This window comes from Mustela erminea, chromosome 6, assembly GCF_009829155.1.
Source record: "Mustela erminea isolate mMusErm1 chromosome 6, mMusErm1.Pri, whole genome shotgun sequence".
Lineage (NCBI taxonomy): Eukaryota > Metazoa > Chordata > Mammalia > Carnivora > Mustelidae > Mustela > Mustela erminea.
Genome location: NC_045619.1, coordinates 92,579,394 through 92,600,976, shown reverse-complemented (window position 1 = coordinate 92,600,976; position 21,583 = coordinate 92,579,394). Strand labels below are relative to the sequence as shown.

Sequence of the window (21,583 nt, the reverse complement as noted above, 5' to 3'; positions counted from 1 at the left end):
CCGGAAAAACCACATCCACCAGGAGAACTGAGCTAGAACCCGTAATCGGGAGGGGCGGGCTAAAGGGAGAAGGGGCGGAGCTACGGCGGGGCCAGCAGAGTAGAGGCAGCCCCGCAGGGTGGAGCCTCGGCGATGGGGGAGTGACTACAGTCAGGGCGCGGAGGCTGGGTGCGCCCTTCCCCAGATACCCAGAGCGGCCGGCGGGACCGGCTCAGCCGGTCCAATCATCCTCTGATGTTGGGGGTCGGGGAGGGGCAAGAGCGCTGTGGTAGGAGACCAAGGGTGCAACAAGCGGGGGCTAACTGGGCAGCGGAGTCCGGAGAGATCATCCGTTCACAGCCTCCCAGTCTAGAAGCCAGACTCCACTGAAGATGGCACTGTTGTTCCAACAATAGGCTTTGATGGCAACCAAGGGAAGTGTTCATACAGACTTTTTCAAGAGTAAGAGTTCTGAAACATACGGGAGTTTCAGTGTTCCACCTCATGAGGCACATCAATAAGGCTTTTTTGCAAACGTGGGTTTTCTGGGTTTTTTTCTTATTCCCGGTGGGTTGTCCTGTAAAGAGATCCCTAGTAAAAGCTTTCAATGAAAAGGACTGTGTGCTATGCTTGTCTTCAGCAGATACAAAGAAAAGTAGGGCTGAGTAAACTGCAAGGTGCAGAATAGAAGGGTCACAAGACAGAACAGCATGCGGTAGCGGCTACCCACTGCTGAGGAGCAAAGGGGTGACTTTACACACTAAAGGTTTTCTTATATTTGACAGACAGGAAGCTGAAAAACCGGCATTTTTTTATTCAGGTGTGTATAAAAACAAAACAAAAATCTTCAGTGATAACAAGACACCCCGTTTCCCATCCGAGCAAAGGCCTGAAGCTGGGTCCTCTTTCTATCCTAACTGGTAGTTTCCCTGGATGAGTACAGACCCTAAACGTGGCTCTTGGGACTCTTGTGAATCTGTCCCTTGGGTAAGAAGTGATCATTTACAGCACATATGGATTATGGTTTACACAAAAATGTCCAGTTATTTTTTCCTTCCGACCATCCCCTTCCCCCTACTTCCTGAGATGAGAAGTCTGGGTGTAGGAGGAGGTTGGGGTTGTTGGGGTTAGACTTGATTCAGTGCAAAAACAAGACGACAATGCCCTGACAAGGACTCTGACTTATCAGTTTGCCTTGATACCTTACAGGGAGAAAACCTGCAAATGGGAGATTCTGAATCCAGGACCCACCACTTTATGTACTTAATCTCTTTAAGGCTCAGTTTCCTTATTTGTGAAATGGGAGAATAACTAGCTCACAGAATCGTTGTAAGCATCAGATGACATAACATAGGTAAACTTTAGCATGATGCCTGGCATAGTAGGTGCAGAATTAATAGTACTCTAAATATCTGTGCCCAACCTCTTTCTTCACTCAAGATTTGAAGCTTTCCATTCTTTCCAGGGGGCTGAGTCATCAGCCAAAATTTTACTTTCCCCTGCCTCGTTCCCCCCAACCCACTTTCCCCTTCCTTACTAGTCTGGTAGGAAACAAAAAGCACACTTTAAAGCCTAATCTCAACAAGTCAGAGTCTGAGAGAAAGGGACATGGGAGTAATCCTTCATATCTCCAGGGAGTCTCCCTGAGGAAGCTGAGGAATGGGATTAGAAACACACATAAAATAGGGGAAATCTCCTTTTCCTGGATTGGGAAAGGGAAGAAAGTGCACAGCTGGCTACATCTCACAAGAATTTTGTTGCAGTGTTTAAAAGCCTCCAAAGGTTGAATGGAATTGTCTAGGGCTGGGGAAATAAGGCTAAGACCTGTGAGAGAGGGACTAGGGGGAAGAGGGGTACCCTTTAGAGGCAATAGCTGCCATCAAATGCTCCCTGAGTACTTCAGTGAGCAGAGGTTATGTTCTCTGAGCATTAGCCTTGGGGAAAAGCCTGCTATGCCAGTAATCAGGGTTATCAAAAGCGGAGTCAGTGGCTTCTAAACTACGGAGAGTTTTGAGGCGAGCACAGTGGACATGGGGGGCATGGTGTCCAGGCCCCTGGAAAGCTCTCATCTCTTCATAACCTTGCTCAGCCGCTGGGCAGGCCCCCATGGCTGCGTAATCTCCCCCGGGAGCTCCTCCACCATGTCGCCGATTCATATATTCATAGTCCTCATCTGGGGTTGTGCCAGCAGCAGGCATGAGGGGCACAGGGTTGAGTGGGCAACTCTGTGTGCTGCCCAGGGAAGCACTGAGGTCTGATCCCACATCCATGTACTCATAACCCAGCTCCTCGAGAGAACTGGGCCTAGGGGGACGAGTTGGACTGCGCCTTCTCCTCCGGTTCATGTACTCATACTCGTCATCTTCATCTTCTTCTTCGGTACCCAGGACAGAACTGAGGCCCACTGAAGAAAGGGTACCTTCCCGGGAGGAGGGAGTACCTAGGGATTGAGAAGGAGGATAGGTATGTGGAGAATGTGGTGGTCGACAGTGGGGAGTTGGGAAAGTTAGGAAAAAATGAAAAGGGAGGGAACAAGATCAGAGAAGATGAAAGGATTAAGAGGAGCCTAGGGAAAGGATCAGAGAAGGATTTGAGGAAAGCTCTAGGAAGAGTCTAGCACCTTTGAGGTGTGCATCTGGCATGACATATCCATTGACATCCTCTTCCTCTAACCCTGGTGGGGAGAGTGGGGTGACAGGAGTGAGCAGGCTATGGCGCTGGGAATGGTAGGCACTGTCTCCACGTGGCCGTGGGCTCCGGCTCCGGCTCCTACACATTGACACCTTCTCCTGGAGCTCAGCCTCAGAGCCTGTCACATGGCCCTCTGAGGACTCTGATGCCAGGCGTCCCCGTGGCATTGGGTGCAAAGAGGCTGGACGGGGGCACCGCTCACCACTCCCACAAAATGCAGACTCCTAAGGAGAAAAGGAATACACAGAGATTTACAGAGAGACGAGGGAAGAGGTATTTCTTCAGAAGACTGGGTTGTTCAATGCTTCTTTTTTGTGGGGCACTGATTAAACCTCTGATTTCTACAGTCTCCCACACTGCCCCTATGGATCCTAAGACACTGCCACCCAGCATCTCAGCAGCCCCTTGAAGAGACAGACCTTACCTGGCAAGTCTCCCCAAGATTACCCTGGTTCATAGGCATGTATCCAGATGATGGGCTTAAAAGACTCTGGCTCTAGGATGAAAAAGGTGAGGAAAAGGTTTAGGTTAAGGGAGAAATCTACTCATCATGGGGACCTCCAAGTAGTTAATCTGGGCATCAGTAGGGTTCATGAGGGTGCAGGTAGGTAGAGGGCGCAGGGTGCAGAAAGTCTTAAAATGCTGGGAAGCACCTTACCCCACGGGGCCGATTAAGTGTTCCCACAGGTAGGCTGAGGGCAGAGCCTAGTGTGGCCGCCAGACCATCCTCCTCTGCCTCCAAATCCAGGTCTAGCTCCAATTCTGGCTCTAGCTCCACCTCCTCCAGTTCCTTGTTTGTCAGAGCAGGGGGCTCTGCCCCAGGGGGAATTCCAGGCCCACTCTCTCTCTGTAGGGACAGGTGATGGTTAAGGTGGGTCCTAGTCCCAGCCAAGTCCCGTTGCCTCTAGATCTCTTTGACAACTCCTAATCACTGCTCACCTTTATGACCAGATACCGTGGTGGGTCTCGGGCCATCCTGGTGAACTCATTGGCTAGTTCTTTAAAGGTTGGACGAATGTTCTCATCAATCATCCAACCTGGGGGTAAGATGCAAGAAGTAGAGCCATAAGAGGAGAGTTGGAGTAGGGAGGGAAGTCGGCTAGAAAATGGCTGGAGGCACCTGGGTGGTGCAGTCAGTTAAACCCTGACTCTTGGTTTCAGCTCAGGTCATGAAATCAAGTCCAGAATCAGGCTCCTTGCTCAGTACAGAGTCTGCCTGGGAATCTCACTGTCTCTTCCTCTGCCTCTCTCACCACTACCCCATCTCCGCCCATGTGCACTCTCTCTCTCTCAAGTAAGTAAATCTTAAAAAAAAAAAAAAAAAAGGAAGAAAGAAAAAAGGAGGGGAGGGAGAGAGGGAGGAAGGGAGGGAGGCAAGAAGGGCAGGCAGGCAGGCAGGCAGGCAGGCAGGCAGGAAGGAAATGGCTGGGATCAGCAGGGAACTCACACTTGACCATGACCATGTAGACATCGATGGTACAGATCTGGGGCTGCGCCAGTCGCTCCCCCTTCTCTAGCAGGTCTGGTACTTCAGCCAGTCGTAGCCCAGCATAGGGTTCTGCCCCAAAGGTCATCAGCTCCCAAACTGTCACTCCTGGTATAGGAAGACATGACTGGTTGATGGTGAAACAGTAGACATGGGCGTGAAAATGGAGGGAAAGCAGAACTTGATCCAACACAAGGATCTAGACGGATTAGAAACTCTAAGAAGGGCCTCTCAAGAGGCAACTATAGAATTTGGGCCAATGATGGTATGGAGGATATCCAAATGGACTGACCATAACTCCAGACGTCACTCTGGTGTGTGTATTTCCCAAAGTGGATACTCTCCAGGGCCATCCACTTAATTGGAGTCTGGGGAATTAAGGGCAAAAGTGTCATCAGTTGACTTCCACAAATTTTCTCAGCACTTCTAAACCCCAGGTTTTCAATCTTTCTTTTCTTTGTTGTTTTCTGAACTTGAATTTCTAGTATTTCCAGGTTCCTCTCCTTGAACTTACCGTGCAGCTTCTGTTGCCTCTGAAGGAGACCACTGACTGCCCCCTACTCCCATGCTTCATTCTACCCCCCCACCTCCTTACCCAGCCCTCATGCAACCTCACCTTGGCCTCACTGTGTAGTAGTTGCTTATCATCAGGGGGCAGCAAGTCAGCCACCCCAAAATCTGCCACCTGAACCTGACTGGGTGACTTCAGTAGCACATTTCGGGCTGCCAGGTTCCTGTGCACCATACCATGCTCCTCAAGGTAGTACATCCCCTACAGAGGAAGGAAGTGTTCTTAAGGTCGGGGGAATTGATCCTTGAGATCCAGAATCATCCCAAACCCTGAAGGCACCTCTCAGAATTTCAACCTCCCTGCCAGCAACCAGCCAGGCAGTTCATAGAGCTCTTCCAGGTTCCTCTCACCTTGGCAATCTGTACTCCCCAATTGAGCAGCAGCTGGGGCCCCAACGCTCCACGGTGTTGTCTCACGTGATCCAGCAGGGAACCCAGAGGCAAGTACTGAGTGACGAGCTGCAGAGATGACCCTGGGCACAGTCCCAGCAGCCGTACAATGTGGGCATGGTCTAGGCTGCCAATGGCCAGCATATGCTACGAGATATAGGAGGGGTCATCCAGGAATCAAAAAGGTTCACGTATACTGACCAGGCCTATCCCAACATTCAAGGACATTATTATGGCTAACAGTATCTGCTAACACACAGGCCCATGCTTCTACAAAATCCTGTCTAATAGTGACCTCTCTCCCAGTGGGGATACACAATACTCTTCCCTCACTTACATCCGTCACATCTTGAAAACTTTGTCGTCCACTCTTGTCCTCAATGACTTTAATGCAGACTGGAATCTTGATTGATTCCCCCTCAGGTATCCATACTCCCTGCAAAGTTTTGGGCAGGAGTCAGCATAAGGTCATTCTCCCTGGGGCTAGCCCTTTTCCTCAACTCTTTCTCTCCTTCACCCTAGATCCTTTCCCTTCCTCTTCCACAGACTTCCTGTGGGCCACTCACTTTGTGCACGGTTCCAAAGACGCCTGAGCCAAGCACTTTAAGCTTCCTCAGCTCTGTTTCTTTGAAGATTCTGGCCAAGACTTTGTTAGCCTTCTCACTGGGATCCAGAGGCTCTATGCTCTGAGGAGCAGAAGGGAAGAAAATACTCAGGGAAGTCCATTCCCATGTCCCACTCCAACCCCCTGCCTATGGGTGGATGCCCAGAGCAACAAGGCCCAAAGGGGTGGGGAGCAAGAGGAACTGTCTTTAGTCTTAAAAAGCATTGCAGGCATATTGGGGAGTAACAGACCCTAAGGACTGAGGACGCTGTTGTGTTCATGAGATCAAGAATCAAGAGGGCTGGGTTTCCTCTTTGATGGGAGGAAGAGGGGAGAGCTGGTAATGCTATCACTTTTTATATCATTCTCTATGCTTTCCAAAGCACTTTCACATACATCATCCCCTTTCACACTTACAAGCATCTTATAAGGATCAATGTTATTATTTCTTCTGTATATGTGCATAAAATGAGGCACAGAGAAGGAAAGCTAACTTCTTCAAAGTCATGTTGGCAATTAATGAATTTTCTCCCATTTCTCTGGCCAGAGTTCTTTCTGATGGACCATATTACCTCCTTGAAGAAAGGAATCAAATCTCTGGGAAAAGTGGAGGCTCTTAAAGACTAATGGTATACAGGTTACCTTTCAAGTGTAAACTAGACACTCACCTCACCCCGTTCCAAGTAGCGCCTCATAGCCCTCTTATTCTGAATCCGACGCCCACGCCAGTAGAGGAAAGTGCCTCCAAGGATCAGGAAAATCACTGCCAATCCTACTACCACTGTTAAACCCACTGCAAGATGGGTTTTGCTGTGGGATAGGGGAAGTCCAGCATTATCCTGGGTCTCCACCTCCCTTATAAATGTCACCTATGCTTACATTAAATGTATAGTACAGATCTGAGGCAAGAAATTAACATTCACATATACACATATCCTTGAGCACTGAAAGGGTTAACCTAAATCTGGACCTTCTGTGGATACTATAAGTTAATTTTAGGAAGGGAAGGCCAGGGGTGCCTGGGTGGCTCAGTGGGTTAAGCCTCTGCCTTTGGTTCAGGTCATGGTCTCAGAGTCCTGGGATCAAGCCTCCATCGGGCTCTCTGCTCAGCGAGGAGCCTGCTTCCCCCTCTTTGCCTGCCTCTCTGCCTACTTGTGATCTCTCTCTGTCAAATAAATAAAAGAAATCTTAAAAAAAAAAAAAAAAGAAAAGAAAAGAATAAAAGGAAGGGAATGCCAGAAGCCTGGATTCTTGTGTATCCAAGTCCAGTGACAGTGGTGTGTATAGAAAGCCACAATGAATAGAGACTCCTCTCTTCCCAGCAAGTAACTGCCCCCTCCTTAGCTTCTCTCCCAAATACCCCCAGCTAACTAAATCTCCAAGCCCATCATACCTGATTAGTGCCAGTGTTTGACCTAAACAGTCTTGTAGCTCTGGTCCCTTGCACCTGGAGAAGAAAGTCATCTCCTTAAATGGGAGCTTGGGAGACTCTCATGGGAAGTACAATTCTGACAGCCTCAACATAGGACACTGTTTCAGACCCTACCATGGTAACCCATCCTGAAGCCCCATCATGTGAGACATGACCCCCATATCTCTAGCTTTCCAATTCTCCCTGGGTCCGTCTCTTGAAGGAAAGTCCCCTGAGCTGAGGTTATTCCAGGTTCTCGAAACCCAGTATCATTTTATGCTGTTACTGAGAGATCCCCTTTCTCCAATCCTTCCTGATACAGCTTGGAGTGATTCTTAAATCATAGTCCTTTTCTTCTTTCAGCCCCACTTTACCCTCTTCTTGCCTGCCTAGTTTTGTTTCTTCCCCTCTCCCTTTATCATCCCATCACTGACCCCTGGGTGCAATTCTCATGGCAGGGCCGACATTCATTCTGAGCATCTGGATACTTGTAGATGGGGCCCTTGGCTCCAAGGATGCCGCTGGGGCAGCTGCTCACACAGTGGGGCCCATCTCGAAAATGGGCACACTGAGCACAAGCATCAGAACCCTGGGTGGAAAGAGAAGGTTGGGAAGAATGGGATCCCAAGGTCAATTTCATACTTCCCAGCCAGGGCCCACCCAGACATTTAGGATGCTCCAACCACAGACCCTAGTGTTGTCTGGCCTCCCCATGTTGGCCTTGTGATTTGGCCATGTCATCCCAAGACATTCTTGTGTTGCCCTTGCCCTCTTTCCCTTAGAGATCCTGGTGCTGCTACCATACCGAGCCATTGCATGTGGCAGTACCCTCCATGGGTCGGCACTCCAGGTGGCAGGAGAAGCATTCAGCCTCATGGGCAAACTCACGAGGCTCCCTGTAGTTGGGGGTAGGGGCACAAAGGGAGAGGGGTCACTTCTAAGTCCTGACCTTTATGTCCTGCTCCCTAACCACAGCGGCCCCTTACTCATTCCCACCAAGACACATGTAGAAAGTTGCCTAGAGGCACCTGGGTGGTGTAGTCAGTTAAGTGTCCAACTCTTGGTTTCAGGTCAGGTTGTGATCTCAAGATCATGAGATCAGGCCCCATGTCAGGCTCAGGTCTGCCTGGGTTTCTCTCTCCCCCTGCCTTTCCCCCACCCATCTCTAAAATAAATAAATAAATCTTAAAAAGAAAAGAAAAAAAAGGAAGTTGACTAAAGGCTTTCAGGTGCCACCTGAATAGCTCCATCCCAGGGCCCCATCCCCCCACTCCTGCTGGACTCTTTCGCCCCTCAGCGTTACCCATTCAGAAAGTTGCAGTGGGTCACACAGACACCTCCTCGGCTGTAGTTTCGACAGGAGAGGCACTGACCAGGACCTGGGCCCCAGCATCCTCCAGAGGAGCACAGGGGATCACACACTTTGCCCTCGGCCACTGGAAAGAAGGGGTGAGTTAGGAGGGGTCTCTTCACATGCCCTCTTCTGAACTATTCCTCATAAATGCCTCCAGCCTAACACTCCCCTTTCCTTGGCTCTACCCACTCCCCCCAAATCCCTATTCCTGCTTCCAGGCCTGAGAAGTCTCTACACTTTCGCTCTCCTCCCTGACTTCCTTCTCCCCACCACCCCAGGGGCCCTTCCCCTCACCACAGTCTCTGCGGGGCCGATTATGCTTGATGTCTAGTCTCTCTTCAGGAGGCCCCCGAAGAAGCCTGGTCCAGTTCAGAGAATGGTGGTAGCAGAGCTGCCTGTTGGCACTTATGTAGACACGCCCGGCACTAATTTCTTTCAAAGATCGGAGGCCCAAAGATGTTATATTCAAGTTCTTCATGATTAACAAAGAGAAACCCCGGCTGAGAACAAGACGACAGGATAAGGGAGATTATACTGGGAAAAATGACCACGCAATGGATTCATTTTCATTCAACACATTTCTCTGGATCAGGCAGACCAGGAAGAGTAATTCCCCTTCCTTCCGCCTTTTCCCCTTCAAACTCTCAGACCCTTTGGGCGTGTTGTGTGAGACAATGCCTGGATTTTTCTCAAGGCTGCGTAAGAAACAAGGTTCGTTGCCTGGGTTCATGCTACCACCGCCACACTCCTTACTACTCACTTGTATAGGCTTCTGCCCCCGATGGTTGTCAGGTTGGAAAAGACACTGAAGTTGTGCATGTGGGGAGGCCAGGACTGGATGTTCAGGTAACCTGAAGGGTTAGAAAGAGGCACATGAGCCTGGAGTCTTCTCCCCTTGCTTTTTCAAGTTCTATCAGTCCCTCCCCTCTTACTGGGTACATGATTTTGTAAGTAGCTAGATAATAATATGTGCCAGTGGTTCACCTCTTCCAGGAAGGGAAACCTCTCCCCCTACTCACCTGTGATCTCCCGTACTGTCCGGAAGACATTGAGCTTCTCAGGGTCCAGGGCAGGGATCTTGTGCCAGGGGTCTCTGGAGAGAACAGTAAAAACCGGTCAACAAGGTAGAGGTAGAACCCAGTAGCAACAAGCATGCTTAGCCTCAGAACCCAGTTTCTATTTTTTTTCTTTCCTTTTTTTAAAGATTTATTTATTTATTTGACAGACAGAGATCACAAGTGGGCAGAGAAGCAGGCAGAGAAAGAGGAGGAAGCAGCTCTCTCCCCGATGAGCAGAGAGCCCAACTCAGGGCTCGATCCCAGGACCCTGGGATCATGACCTGAGCCAAAGGCAGAAGCTTTAACCCACTGAGCCAACCAGGCACCCCCAGAACCTAGTTTCTAAATACCATTCTCCACTAAAAGGAAACAGGGCTCCTTGGAGAAATGGCTAGGGCAGGAGAAATGTAACATGTGTTTACAGCAGCTGATGCAAAAAAGTAAGGAAGTGGTCAGAGAATGAAGGGTACAAGCCCTAAGAACACAGGATCCAGCTTGAAGAAGCCCCCAGTGACCAGATCAGAGACAGCCGAACACCAAAATAATGACTATAAAAGATTATAAAGGACTGAATGAAATAGTTCTCAATCAATCAATGGGAAGGAAAGACTTCCTAACACTAAAATGCCAACAAATAAATGCAGAAGGAATAAGGAATAACGGAATTAGAAAATCATCAAGTGGCGGGACGCCTGGGTTGCTCAGTGGGATGGGCCGCTGCCTTCGGCTCAGGTCATGATCTCAGGGTCCTGAGATCAAGCCCCGCATTGGGCTCTCTGTTCGGCAGGGAGCCTGCCTCCCTCCCTCTCTCTCTCTCTCTCTGCCTGCCTCTCCATCTACTTGTGATTTCTCTCTGTCAAATAAATAAATAAAATCTTAAAAAAAAACAAAGAAAAAAAGAAAATCATCAAGTGGCAACTCTCATTAAAAATTTAGAGGGGCGCCTGGGTGGCTCAGTCTTTAGAAGTGTCTGCCTTTGGCCCAGCTCATGATCCCAAGGTCCTAGGATCGAGACCCACATCAGGCTCCTTGCTCAGTGGGGAGCCTGCTTCTCCCTCTCCCACTCCTCCTGCTTGTGTTCCCTCTCTGTCGAATAAATGAATAAAATCTTTAAAAAAAATTGATTTGGGGGCACCTGGGTGGCTCAGTCAGTTGGGCATCCAACTCTTGGTTTCAGCTGGGATCATGATCCCAGTGTCAAGGGATCAAGCCCCAGGTCAGGTCTGTGCTCACCTCTTCCTCCTTCCCCATCTGCTTCTCCCCTGACCCCCATGTGCACTTTTTCTCACTCTCTCTCTAATTAATAAATAAATAAAGTCTTTAAAAAATTTTTTTTGATTCAGGTAGGGGCACCTGGCTGGTTCAGTTGGTGGAGCACATGATTCTTGGTCTCAGGGTTGTGAGTTCAAGCTCCACGTTGGGTGAAGAGATTACATAAAGATAAAATCTTTTTTTTTTTTTTTTAAGGATTTTATTTATTTATTTGACAGAGATCACAAGTAGGCAGACAGGCAGGCAGAGAAAGAGGAGGCAGGCTCTCCGCTGAGCAGAGAGCCTGATGCGGGGCTCGATCCCAGGACCCTGGGATCATGACCTGAGCCGAAGGCAGAGGCTTTAACCCACTGAGCCACTCAGGCACCCCCATAAAGATAAAATCTTAAGGGGTACCTGGGTGGCTCAGTCCATTAGGCATCAGACTTTTGATTTCGGCTCAGATCATGACTACAAGGTCATGAATCAGGCTCTGAACGAACCTGTATGCCTGGCATGGAACCTGCTTGGGATTCTCTCTCCCTCTCGCCCTCACTCCCCCACTTCCTGCTCTCTCTCTCTAAAATAAACAAATAAATAGCGTAAGTAAAATCTTTAAAAAAAAAAAAAAAGAAGAAGAAAAAACAAAAAAGAGGAGGAGGAGGACACAATGCCCTTGTCTCCTGTCACTTAGCTAGATGGTATCAGATTGCTTAGGGATGTCTCTGAGGGATTCAAGCCCTGGGTGGGAAACAGACTTAGGTATGGTCAGGAACTGTGTGTCCTCTAAAACTATGATTTATATTCCATTTATTTATTTATTTATTTAAAGACTTTATTTGTCAGAGAGAGAGAGCACACAAGCAGGGGGAGTGGCGGGCACAGGGAGAAGCAGGTTCTCCACCAAGCAGGGAGTCCCATGCAGGACTCATCTGAGGACCCTGGGACCATGACCAAAGCCAAAGGCAGCCGCTTAATTAACTGAGCCATCCAGGCGTCCCTCTTTTATTCATTTACTTTTTTTTAAAGTTATTTGACAGAGATCACAAGTAGGCAAAGAGGCAGGCAGAGAGAGTGGAGGAAGCAGGCTCCCTGCTGAGCAGAGAGCCCGATGCTAGGGCTTGATCCCAGAACCCTGGGATCATGACCTGAGCTGAAGGCAGAGACTTTAACCCACTGAGCCACCCAGGCACTCTGATCTTTTATTTTTTTAAAAGAAGATTTTTATTTATTAATGTTGAGAGAGAGAAAGAAAGCAGGGGGAGGAGCAGAGGGGGAGGGAGAGAATCTCAAGCACAGAGCAGAATAGGGCTCGATTTCTATTTATGATAAGATTTATATTCCTCATCAGCTGCCCATATGAAGGGTTGAGCCAAATGCAATGAACTGTGAGGCGATGGCTGGAGTAGGGGCTTAGAGAGGGGAAGCAGAATCTCTAACCCATTGAGGCCAGTGATAAGAAAGTCCAGGTTGCCCAGGATCTTGGTGCAGTTCACAAATCCATCAATGTTGCTAGAGTCCACAGTCTGGAAGCGGCTCCCAGAGCCTGTCCCTTCGCAGGCTGTAAACACAAAAGAGGCTCAGTGGGTGGGGCCTGCTTGGTCTCTGGGGAAAGGAGGTCTCTTCACCACCTCCTCACCATCTCCTACTCACCTTTGGGGCAGAGCCCCCCACAAGGTTCACATATTTTGAGTCCATTTTTATCTACTTCCATTTTGTCAGGAGGACAGGCCCGGACACAAGAAGTTTGATCCACTACAAAGTTATCTAGGAAAGAGGAGGGCACCGTTAGAGATGCGGGAGGAGAAACACTGCCAATGACCGGCTAAACCTTGCTCCCTCCTACACTGTGCTGGGTTTGTCCCAATCCACTACCCGGGGTTCCTTAAGCACTGTCCTACTGATGAGAAAGGCCCTTTGCGCTTTGTTGCAGAACTAGGAGCCATGGCTAAAAATCTTGGGGAAGTAGACAGGGAGTAGGACACAGGAATCATTAATTGGAAGTGATTAGAGGATCACAACCAACAGCCTGATTTCCCACCCAACTTGATCCTCTTTACCTCCTAAAATCCTGGTTCTACAACCCCTGTTCCTCTTCTTAGGCACTTACGGGGACAGCTGGCCACACAAACTCCTCCGTACTGATACTTAGTGTGGGGGTTGGGTTCCAGCTGGAAAGTAAGCTTGTTGTAGACTAGAGGCTGTGGACACTGGCGCACACAGGCCCCACTGTCATTGAAGAGTCGACAGGCCTAAGGACATAGGAGATTCATAAAATTCACGTTATGTGTGTATCCCTCCTTCCTCCCCAAAGCCCACATCCCCATTTCTGAATCCAGGCGAATGGTGGTACATACAAAGCAGTCTGTGTCCTGAGGGCCTGAGCAGCCGCCTGCGCACTCATCATGGCAGCACTGGTTGGGGTTGGGCCCAAAGCAGTGACCATTACATTGAGGGGCACAGATGGTCTTGGTCACTACAGAAAGACAGAAAGCATGGCAGCGAGGGCTCTTAAGATTGTATTCTGAGGCCACTGCTCAACTTCTTGCCTTCTAGGCTTGTCCCTTCCCACAATGTTGACACAGGTCGGGGTGGGTAGGGATAGGAAAGTGGAGGAGCTTGAAGTTTTTGGAGGGGAGGAAACTCACATGTCTGGCAATCCTCTGGTCTAGGACCCCAGCATCGCCCCTTGCAGGCCTCATGACATGGGGGACCTGGTTGGGAAAGAAACCAACAAAGGGCTGTCAGGGCTAAGAAAGGCCTGCTTGAATCAACAGGGTATGATGTCAGCACACAGGCACCCCAGTCCTACGAAGCAAAGAGCTAGGGCAGTGTCCCTCCTTCCCCTTGCAGAGCAGGGCTGGGCTCCAGCGAATGGGTCAACAAGGGGCGGAACCACACCTCCGCACCACCCACAGGGCAGCTGAATGGGAGGGTCCCGGGCAACTGCCAAGCTCAGCTCCAGTCCCAGCCCAGGAACTTGGTGACTCCTTCCAAACCGAACCCAGTAGGAATACGTGTGTGTGAGTGGACCAGGACCAGCAGACTGTGATCAGGGAGAGGTAGGTTTCAAGGAGAAGAGAGAATGTTGTAATGGAAAGAGATGTGGATGTGGAGTCCAAAGATCTGGCTTCCCCACCTAGTATACAGAGATCTTTTGCTCCTCTTTTTCACATAATGCTTCGGGAATTTGGATTCTAGGAGACTGGCCTGCTCTCTCCTGGCAGGCTCCTTGGGTCTAGGGCCTGAGGTGTTTTTTTTTTTTTTTTTTTTTTCCCAGTGGAGAGGTGGGTTCACATTAGGGATATAATGATGACTGGAAAGAGGTCACTCTATTTGGTGGGGGTAGGGGAGCAGTTTTGATCATGGTCACTCACAGTTCCTGCCATTGTCCTTCACCACTATCTCTGCACCTCGGTCCCTCACGATGTCCCTCCAGTCGATTGTGTCCATGTGACAAAGTTTATCGTTCTTCTCAATATAAACGCCCCCTGACAGAATCTCTGAGGTGGGGAAGAGAAGGGACAGGGATAAGGGCTACAGCAGACCTCCTCTTCCCTCCCCCACCAACCCAAAAGGCCACCCAAGCCTCAGGAGAAGGGGAGATGGGGCAGACAAGTATGTCTAATTAAATCTACACTGCAGAGAAGGCTTGCCTTGTGAGGTAGAGGAGCCAGGCCAAAAGAAACTCCTGCCTCCTCAGACACCTGTCCAGATCCGGTTTAGCCAGTGGGGGAGGGGAAGGGAAAGAAAGAGAGAAGATCCCTGACTCAATCGCCTCCTTCCTCCGCCCTACCTGTGTGTTTTCCAACTGACTGGCACAGGGAGAAGTAAAAGGTAGCCCTGTGGTATTAAACCCGATATTCCCCCCAGCCTGTGGGGAATTGTGAGGGGGAGGAGATAGGACTCCCCTTCCCAAGGGAAGAAGGGACATCAAAGTATGCTGTGTTTTAAAGGTAGAGGAGTGGGTAATAGATCTAGCTAACTCCAGCCCCGCGGGACATGGGGACCCTCCTCGTGGGGAGTAGTGGACCTTTAGAGCACAGCGGGCCCCACGAAGGGGGCACTTAATGGGCAGTCTTGGGTTATCATCACGGAGAGACCTGTCTGCAGGTTGCTTGAGGGGCAAGACTGGAAGGAATCGTCAGGAACTGACCAGTGAGCTGAGTAAAGCGGAGCTGGCGCAGGGCATGGCTGGAGTTGGTGTTATAGTTCAACATGACAAAGATGGCAAACTTCCCATCGTACACCTGAGTCCCCCGCACCACCCGGAGGTTGGGCAGTGGCAGCGTAGAGAACTCGTTCATGGCCACGAGGACATAGCCGGTCACTTCTCGGATCCACTGTGATGGAACAGATCAGGTCAGTAGGAGGGAAAACAGGGCAAAAGGCTCGATCCCCTCATTAGGGAATCCCCAACCCCTCTAATTCTTTCTAATTCCTACTCCAAGTAGGGAGGAGTTGGTGTCACACTGCCGTGTCTCTTCTGCCAAGGAAGACAGGTGGCAGAAGTGACAGGAATTCTAATCTCCTACCCTTTACTTTTCAGAGCTCCTCATGCCAGGAGGGTCCTCGCTTGGTCCCTTCCTCGCCTTCCTAGGTGCCTCTTTCCATTGGCTCCCAGTGCGTAACACTATTCTACCCGTGCCTGCTTCTCATCGCTAGCCCCTGTGCATCCCTGGCGACCCTGACCAGACCAGAGGTCACGGTCCCCATAAACACACAAGTTTGGCTCTTTGGAAATGCAGAGTTTTAGGAATGCTGAACTCCAGCAGAGGATAACCCTGAGGAAGGGAAGGAGCCTTCTATGGGGAGGATTAAGGGGGAAGAGGTTGAGGGAGGGAGTGAGGGACTCTAACCTGCAGGAAGGAGAGGTCAGCATTGTGTCCTGTGAGCACAATCTCAAGGTTCCCCATCACCACCTCACACCTCTCGTACAGCTTGTACAACGTCTGGTACTGGTTCTCGGCATCGCCCGTCACACTCAGCCCATTCAGAGTCCCAGGACACACTGCTCAAAGTGGAGGTAGAATGGCAGAGAGCTGGACACAAGTTTTCAGCCCGGTCCCCCAAAACCATCCCCTTGGTTGCCTCCTACAGTAACATTCAACAGGATCAGGAAGCAGCCACCTCCAACCGTCACCCCTAGAGAGAGACACAAAAGCCTACGTTGGACTGAGAGCCTGAACTCCCCCCTCTCTCAGAATCCCCTCACCATCTCTCTGAACAGGCAGGTGAAAAGGTTTCCCTTTTCCACCACGGCTTCCTCTGTGCCCCTTTCAGGTATGACTTTGGGTATTAAGGAGTTAATCAAAGAGGATGTAGGGTTTTCTTTCCCTCCCTAGAGAAGTTAGAAAAGGATTCCAGCTTGGTTACCCTCCTCTTCCCTTCCCCCTCTCTGACCAGGGTACTTACTTCTCTACCCCCATCCTGCCTCTCTCTGGGTCCTGGAATAAATATCTCTTTGGGGCTAGCACACAGCCCCTATTGTGTCTACTGAGGGTGGGATGGGGGCAGAGGGTGGGGGCAGTGCCCAGGGCCACAGTTCAGCCCACAATGAGGCAATTCTATCTAGGAGAGGGGCGCTGCTCCACCCTGTCCCGAGACACCCTGTCCTCAGTAGCACCCGTCCCCCCACCTCAAGCCCTGGGCTCAGACAAGTGACCTCACCAGAGCGGGGAGCTCTGGTGGGGAGAGGGGGTCAATGTGAGCTTTGTCTTTAAAGCTGAAAGATAAGGAGCTGGTTGCCTACCCCACACATCCCCTCCTCCTAAACTCTGACTTCCCTTTTCCCTTCCCCTATCCCAACACACCCCAGCTCCTCAGCATCACACTTCCCAGCAAATACACAGTAGCCTGGAGGGCAACAGCAGAGGATTACCCCCCCCACCCGCCATTCTAAGCCTTCCACCCAATTTCACTGTCAAAAGATTCATTAAAAAACTTTCCAATATGGCAATCCTCATGAGGCATGCCAGTCTTGGGAGTTCACTTGCCTTGTAAGTATGGAGGATAGAGAGGGTATGGGAAATCTTGGACCCTGAAGCCCTAGGCCTGTCTCTTTCCTCTGGCTCTGGGAAAGACTGTGGGGAGGGTGGGGGTAGAAACCACCTGTTCCAACCACCCTTCCCTGAGGCGCTGGTGGTTTAGTAGGGGGCGGGAGTGGGAATGGAGGAAGGGACATTAGTGAGGCCCCAGCCCCTCCTCCTAGGCATACCCCTAGTCTGACCACTAGACCTTTGAGGCCTCCCATTCCCTATCGCTCCCCACAATGGAAAGGAAGGGGGGTGGGCTAGACCTAGCAGACGGGTGCAGGGACTGGGAGCTCCCAGAGGAGCCTGGGAACTCTAGGGTCCTTGGGGTGAAAGGAGAGAAACTAGGAAGGTTAGTCATTTAGGGAACAGCCCCACCCTAAACCCCTTCTTGGCAGGACACCCTCTCTTCCAAAACAAGGCGCCAATCCTCCCCAGATAAGGTAGGAGCCAAGATTTCTACACAGAAAAGTGGGGTGTGTGTGTGTACGTGCATCTGCAACACACACACACACAGACAAGCGTGTACCCAGCTCCCCCACTGGCCCAGAAATCTATACTGGTTCTGTCCTTGGGTTTCCTTATAAGGAAGTTATTTCAGGTGGCCCCCTCCATCCCACCTGCCTTTATGTGTTTGTGCAGACTCTTGTCTGTGTCTGGGAGGCTACAGTGTTAGAGGTCCCCGTTCTCTGCCACCCTGGGGGTAAAGTCCATATTACACAAACAGGGAGCAAAGGGCCTGCTCAGGAAAAAAACATGAAAACCACCTCGAAGGAGGAACACGCAGCCTGGGGAGGAGGGCTGGGGGAAGGGAGTAATAAAGATCCCCGTACCCAGGCACCAGGGGCCTAGGGAGGGGCCTGGGCACTCCTTTGGTAGAGAGCACTGGGGTGGGTCAGACCAGGAATCCTCAGCCCCTCCTCAACCAGAGGCCTCCTCTCCAATATCCCCCACCCCCATCACAGCCAGGACAAAGGGACTATAGAAGGACTGAGACAGGGCCGGATGCCCAGAGGCTGCACGATCCAGATAAAGGGTAAAGAAACCCAACCAAGCCTGCCTCCTGTCTCCCTCAGGGAAGGTGGCCAAGATCTGGGACTCCTGGGTTCCTCGTTGAAGATTCCAAGGGTCTGGATGGGACCATGATGCAGTCATTCTATTTGGTCCCTCCCACTCCAGTCCCCAGACCCCTCCGCCCTCCACCAGCTGGGAGTTTTACATTCAAGATCCCAGGTCTAAATTTAGGCCCAGCAACTGTGGGGGAAGCACAGGTGTTTCTCCCACTCCCACTCTGGGGAAGAGGCCCTGGCTGTGCCAAACCCCAAGCTGAGGTCTGGGGGAGGGGAAGAGAGCAACAGGATATCTCCAGTGTGAGCAGCACCAGCACCCTCAGGTGTCCAGACTCCCAGAGACACCCAAGGGGGTGGGCTCTGACGGTATGAGAGTTGGAGAAACAGACCAGCAATATCCGACAATAAATAATGTAGGTGGAGGAGAAGCTGAGTTTAGGAAGGACTCCCAGGATACAGGAAGTTCAGAAGGTGGGAGTGATGCCCTGCTGGTCTCAGGTTGGGGAGGGAAAAGACAAACTGAGAAGCAGAGGCTGGAAGTCCTTGACCCTACAGCTCCTGACCCAGGGCCTTGTACATAGTAGATGCTCAATAAATATCAACTGAATCAGTCTGGGTCTTGACAAAGAGAGTTTGATCAAGTTGGGGACCAGCAGCTTTATTATCCTCAGGAAAAGAGGGAGGTCAGCCTCTGAGTGGCCTCTCACCCTGATGTCACCTGGACTTGGCCCTTTGGTTAGACTCAGCCCTTCCCAGGGCAGGCCCACTCACGGAAGAGGAGGTGCCATTCTTGTTTTTCCAAACGTTGAGAACAACAACCCCCCCAACCCTTCCATAGCTCCGCCCTGTCGGCAAAACAACGAAACTAGAGGTGCTGAAAGCCGAGGGATGGGGCTGGGGAACAAACAGAGACCCCCCCCCCTTTCTCCAAGACCTCCACCTCCGATCATCTCCTCACGTTTACAGAAGGAGGTCGCAGCTCCCCTCCCTACAGAGTCCCTCGGAAGTGTGACCTGTCTCGGCGTCAGCCACCCCCCATCCCCGCCCGAGAAAGACAAATTAGAAGGCCGGCGACGCGCTCCGGAGGGTGGGGTGTGTGTATGTGTGTGTGTGTGTTGGGGGGTGGGGGGTATGTCAGGAATCCCGACCCCGCCCGGACCGCGCCGAGAACCCGAAGCTGACGGTCCCTGCCTAGGTGGTCCCAGCAGACACAGGGTCGGCACCCCAACCTCGCACCGCCCCAGCTCCTGCCCCCTGCGCTCCAGGATTCCGCGCACTGGGTTAGGGATCCCAGTTTCCGAGACGGTCGCTGCTCCCGCGCGGCTTACCTGCCTGAGAGTTGCCCACGTCGGAGCCCTGGGCCAGGTTGAGAAGAAAGCCCAGCACCTGCAGAGCCGCGTTCACCCTCATGACTCCAGCGGAGGGTGAAGGCGGCCCCGCCGAATCCAGCCCGGGCGGCGCGGGGGGGGGGGGGGGGGACTAGGACATCGAAGCGGAGCCACCTGAACCGCCAGTGACTTGGTAGCGGCGGCAGAGGAGGTTGCAAACTGCAATCGGAGCCGGAGCCAGAGTCCGGGGCGGGATAGCAGGGGAGGGGTGTATGTCTGAGAGGGCGAAGGAGGGAGCGCAGGGGGAGGGGGTGACTCACGGCCGCGCCCCCTCCGGCGCGAGGCCGGCGTGGAGAAGGCTAGAGCCGCGGACCGCCAGCCCCGAGCGCACCCCACGCGCTAGTGCGGGTCCACGAGAGCCACGCACATCGGGCATGGGTCTCGCCCTAATTTCTCTTGGGGAGCTGGACTAAGGGGAGGCCAAGATTCCAAACGCCCCCAAATGCCTCCAAAGGGAAAAGGTACTGTGGGTGGAGAGAGCGCTTCAAAGCCCGGCCCCCTGAAAGTTGGCCTCGCCCATTAACCAAATCACTCAACTTCCCTAGCCGGTTGGGTCACTTGGGGGATTTTTTTCTCTCTGAATGTGAGTGAGTGAGTGTGTGTGTGTGTGTGTGTGTGTGTGTGTGTGTGTGTTTGAGGAGAAAGGTGTTTGCCTCATTCTTAGGCCACCTCAGTTTCCCCGGAAACCCTTCGAAACCCCATAATTCATCTACCCTGCCGAGGAACCCGAGCCCCAGAGACCGCGTGAAATTGCACTGTCTCCGGCAACTTCCTCCTCCAGACCCGGCGCCGGCCCGGCCTCTCCGGGGGATTTGGCTCAGGGCGGGGGGCGGGGGCGGTTTCCAGCCTGGGAACAGTCCCGAAGCCCGCCTTTTCACTTCCACCGCGGGAGGGGCTCCCGCACCTGTCGCGGTCCCCTCTGCTGCCCCCGACGGCCGCCTGGGAGAACAGCTGCCTTCCCTTCCACACGAGTCACCGAGCCGTCGGGGCGGCCGGAATTCCCGCCGCTTTAACGCGGACCCACACCGGCTACACCGTCCCCACTACAGGCGCTCACGCCTTTTCGGGCGCCTTCCAAGCCCCGGCTCGCGCTGGAAAGGGGGGCTCAAAGAGGGCAGCAGAGACTGCGTCCACGAACGGCACGGACACTTGGCACCTCCAGCACCAGCTCCCAGATCCTGATGTCCCACGCGCAACGCGAATGGCTTGGCTGCCCCAAACCCGGCCAGCCTCCGGACGGTTCCGATGGGCGCCCCCTGGTGCCCAACGGGCGGCAGTGAGGCCCCACACGGCGTCGCATTTCAGATCCCTAAGATTGGCATTCCGGATGAGCCTGAAATCCAGAGACCCTAATTATATATTTCCTCAAGTTTCCAGCCCGAAACCCAGACTTTGAAGGAGAAAGATTTCGCCCCTATTGAGACAGGACTTCCGCCTAGAATTCTTTATAAACTTGTTCTATATTGATATGCACCCAGAGCCCCCATTCTCTACGGGAGGCTTACCTTTGCCCTCAGGCCTTGGCCTTGCCCTGGACGCTTGCATAACAGTCATAATAGTAATATCAACAGGGAAACATTAACATATACATACATATATCACTTCATTTGCAAACGTTTCCCCAAACTTAGATATTTCACTTAACATAAACTTGTGGGGTAGGCAACATCACTTGATTTTGCAGAACTGGAAATGGGTGGATCCTTCAAGGTCACCCACTCCCTGACAGTGAATCAGGTGTATCAGGAGAGGGAGCTCAGGGTTCGTTGCAGGTTTCTTCCATCACAGAGACTGGAGCTTCATCTGCTCAGATTCAAGTTCTCATCAGCTAACTGAGCATTTTCAGGGGCCTTTCCTTTTATTAAGCACCCATCTGATGTTCAAGGTTCTGGTTATGAAAGAGAAAACCCTCTTTAGTTTCTTTGTAAAACAGTTCTATCAATCTATAAGGTTGTTGTTAGAATGCAGTGAGAAAAGGCTAGTAGAGCTCTTAACTACAGTGTCATGCTGGTCCTTTAAGAAGCCATCAATAAAAAAAAAAGCATTCAATGAGGGGCACCTGGGTGTTTCAGTCTGCTAATCCACCAACTTTCAGTTTCCTCTCCAATCATGATCTCCAGGTGGTGGGATCCAGCTACCCTTCTGGCTCAGTGTGGAGTTGGCTTCAGGTTCTTTCTCCCTCCCCCTCTCCACCTCCCTCTCTCAAATAAATAAAATAAATGAATTTTTTAAAGATTTTATTTATTTGAGAGAGAGAGAGAGCAGGCACTAGGCGGGTGACAGAGGGAGAGGGAGAAGC

General features: G+C 51.5%; 1 protein-coding gene across 1 annotated transcript; it reads right to left on the bottom strand.

Moving 5' to 3' along the window:
• Positions 1-773: 773 nt before the first annotated feature.
• ERBB3 (erb-b2 receptor tyrosine kinase 3) lies at positions 774-19,742 on the bottom strand. The gene is made up of 28 exons (XM_032348591.1): positions 19,225-19,742; positions 15,654-15,805; positions 14,951-15,137; positions 14,172-14,297; positions 13,443-13,508; positions 13,152-13,270; positions 12,905-13,046; positions 12,448-12,561; positions 12,235-12,355; positions 9,505-9,578; positions 9,246-9,336; positions 8,780-8,985; positions 8,435-8,567; positions 7,937-8,027; positions 7,566-7,720; positions 7,114-7,167; positions 6,389-6,530; positions 5,683-5,802; positions 5,454-5,552; positions 5,078-5,263; positions 4,773-4,928; positions 4,449-4,524; positions 4,118-4,264; positions 3,610-3,707; positions 3,329-3,517; positions 3,095-3,166; positions 2,600-2,894; positions 774-2,419 (listed from the first exon to the last, which is right to left on the bottom strand). Exons 1-28 carry the CDS (start codon positions 19,304-19,306, stop codon positions 1,893-1,895), a joined length of 4,020 nt encoding a protein of 1,339 aa, XP_032204482.1. The 5' UTR covers positions 19,307-19,742; the 3' UTR covers positions 774-1,892.
• Positions 19,743-21,583: the final 1,841 nt, after the last annotated feature.

What these genes read in the sequence shown, in the direction of transcription:
- ERBB3 (XM_032348591.1), bottom strand. Translation starts at nt 19,306, where the DNA reads ATGAGGGTGAACGCGGCTCTGCAGGTGCTGGGCTTTCTTCTCAACCTG. An exon ending in CTTATCACTGGCCTCAATGG is followed by an intron (nt 9,579 to 12,234) that starts GTTAGAGATTCT and finishes TGTTCTCTCCAG; the next exon opens with AGACCCCTGGCACAAGATCC. An exon ending in ATCTTGGGGAGACTTGCCAG is followed by an intron (nt 2,895 to 3,094) that starts GTAAGGTCTGTC and finishes TTTTCTCCTTAG; the next exon opens with GAGTCTGCATTTTGTGGGAG.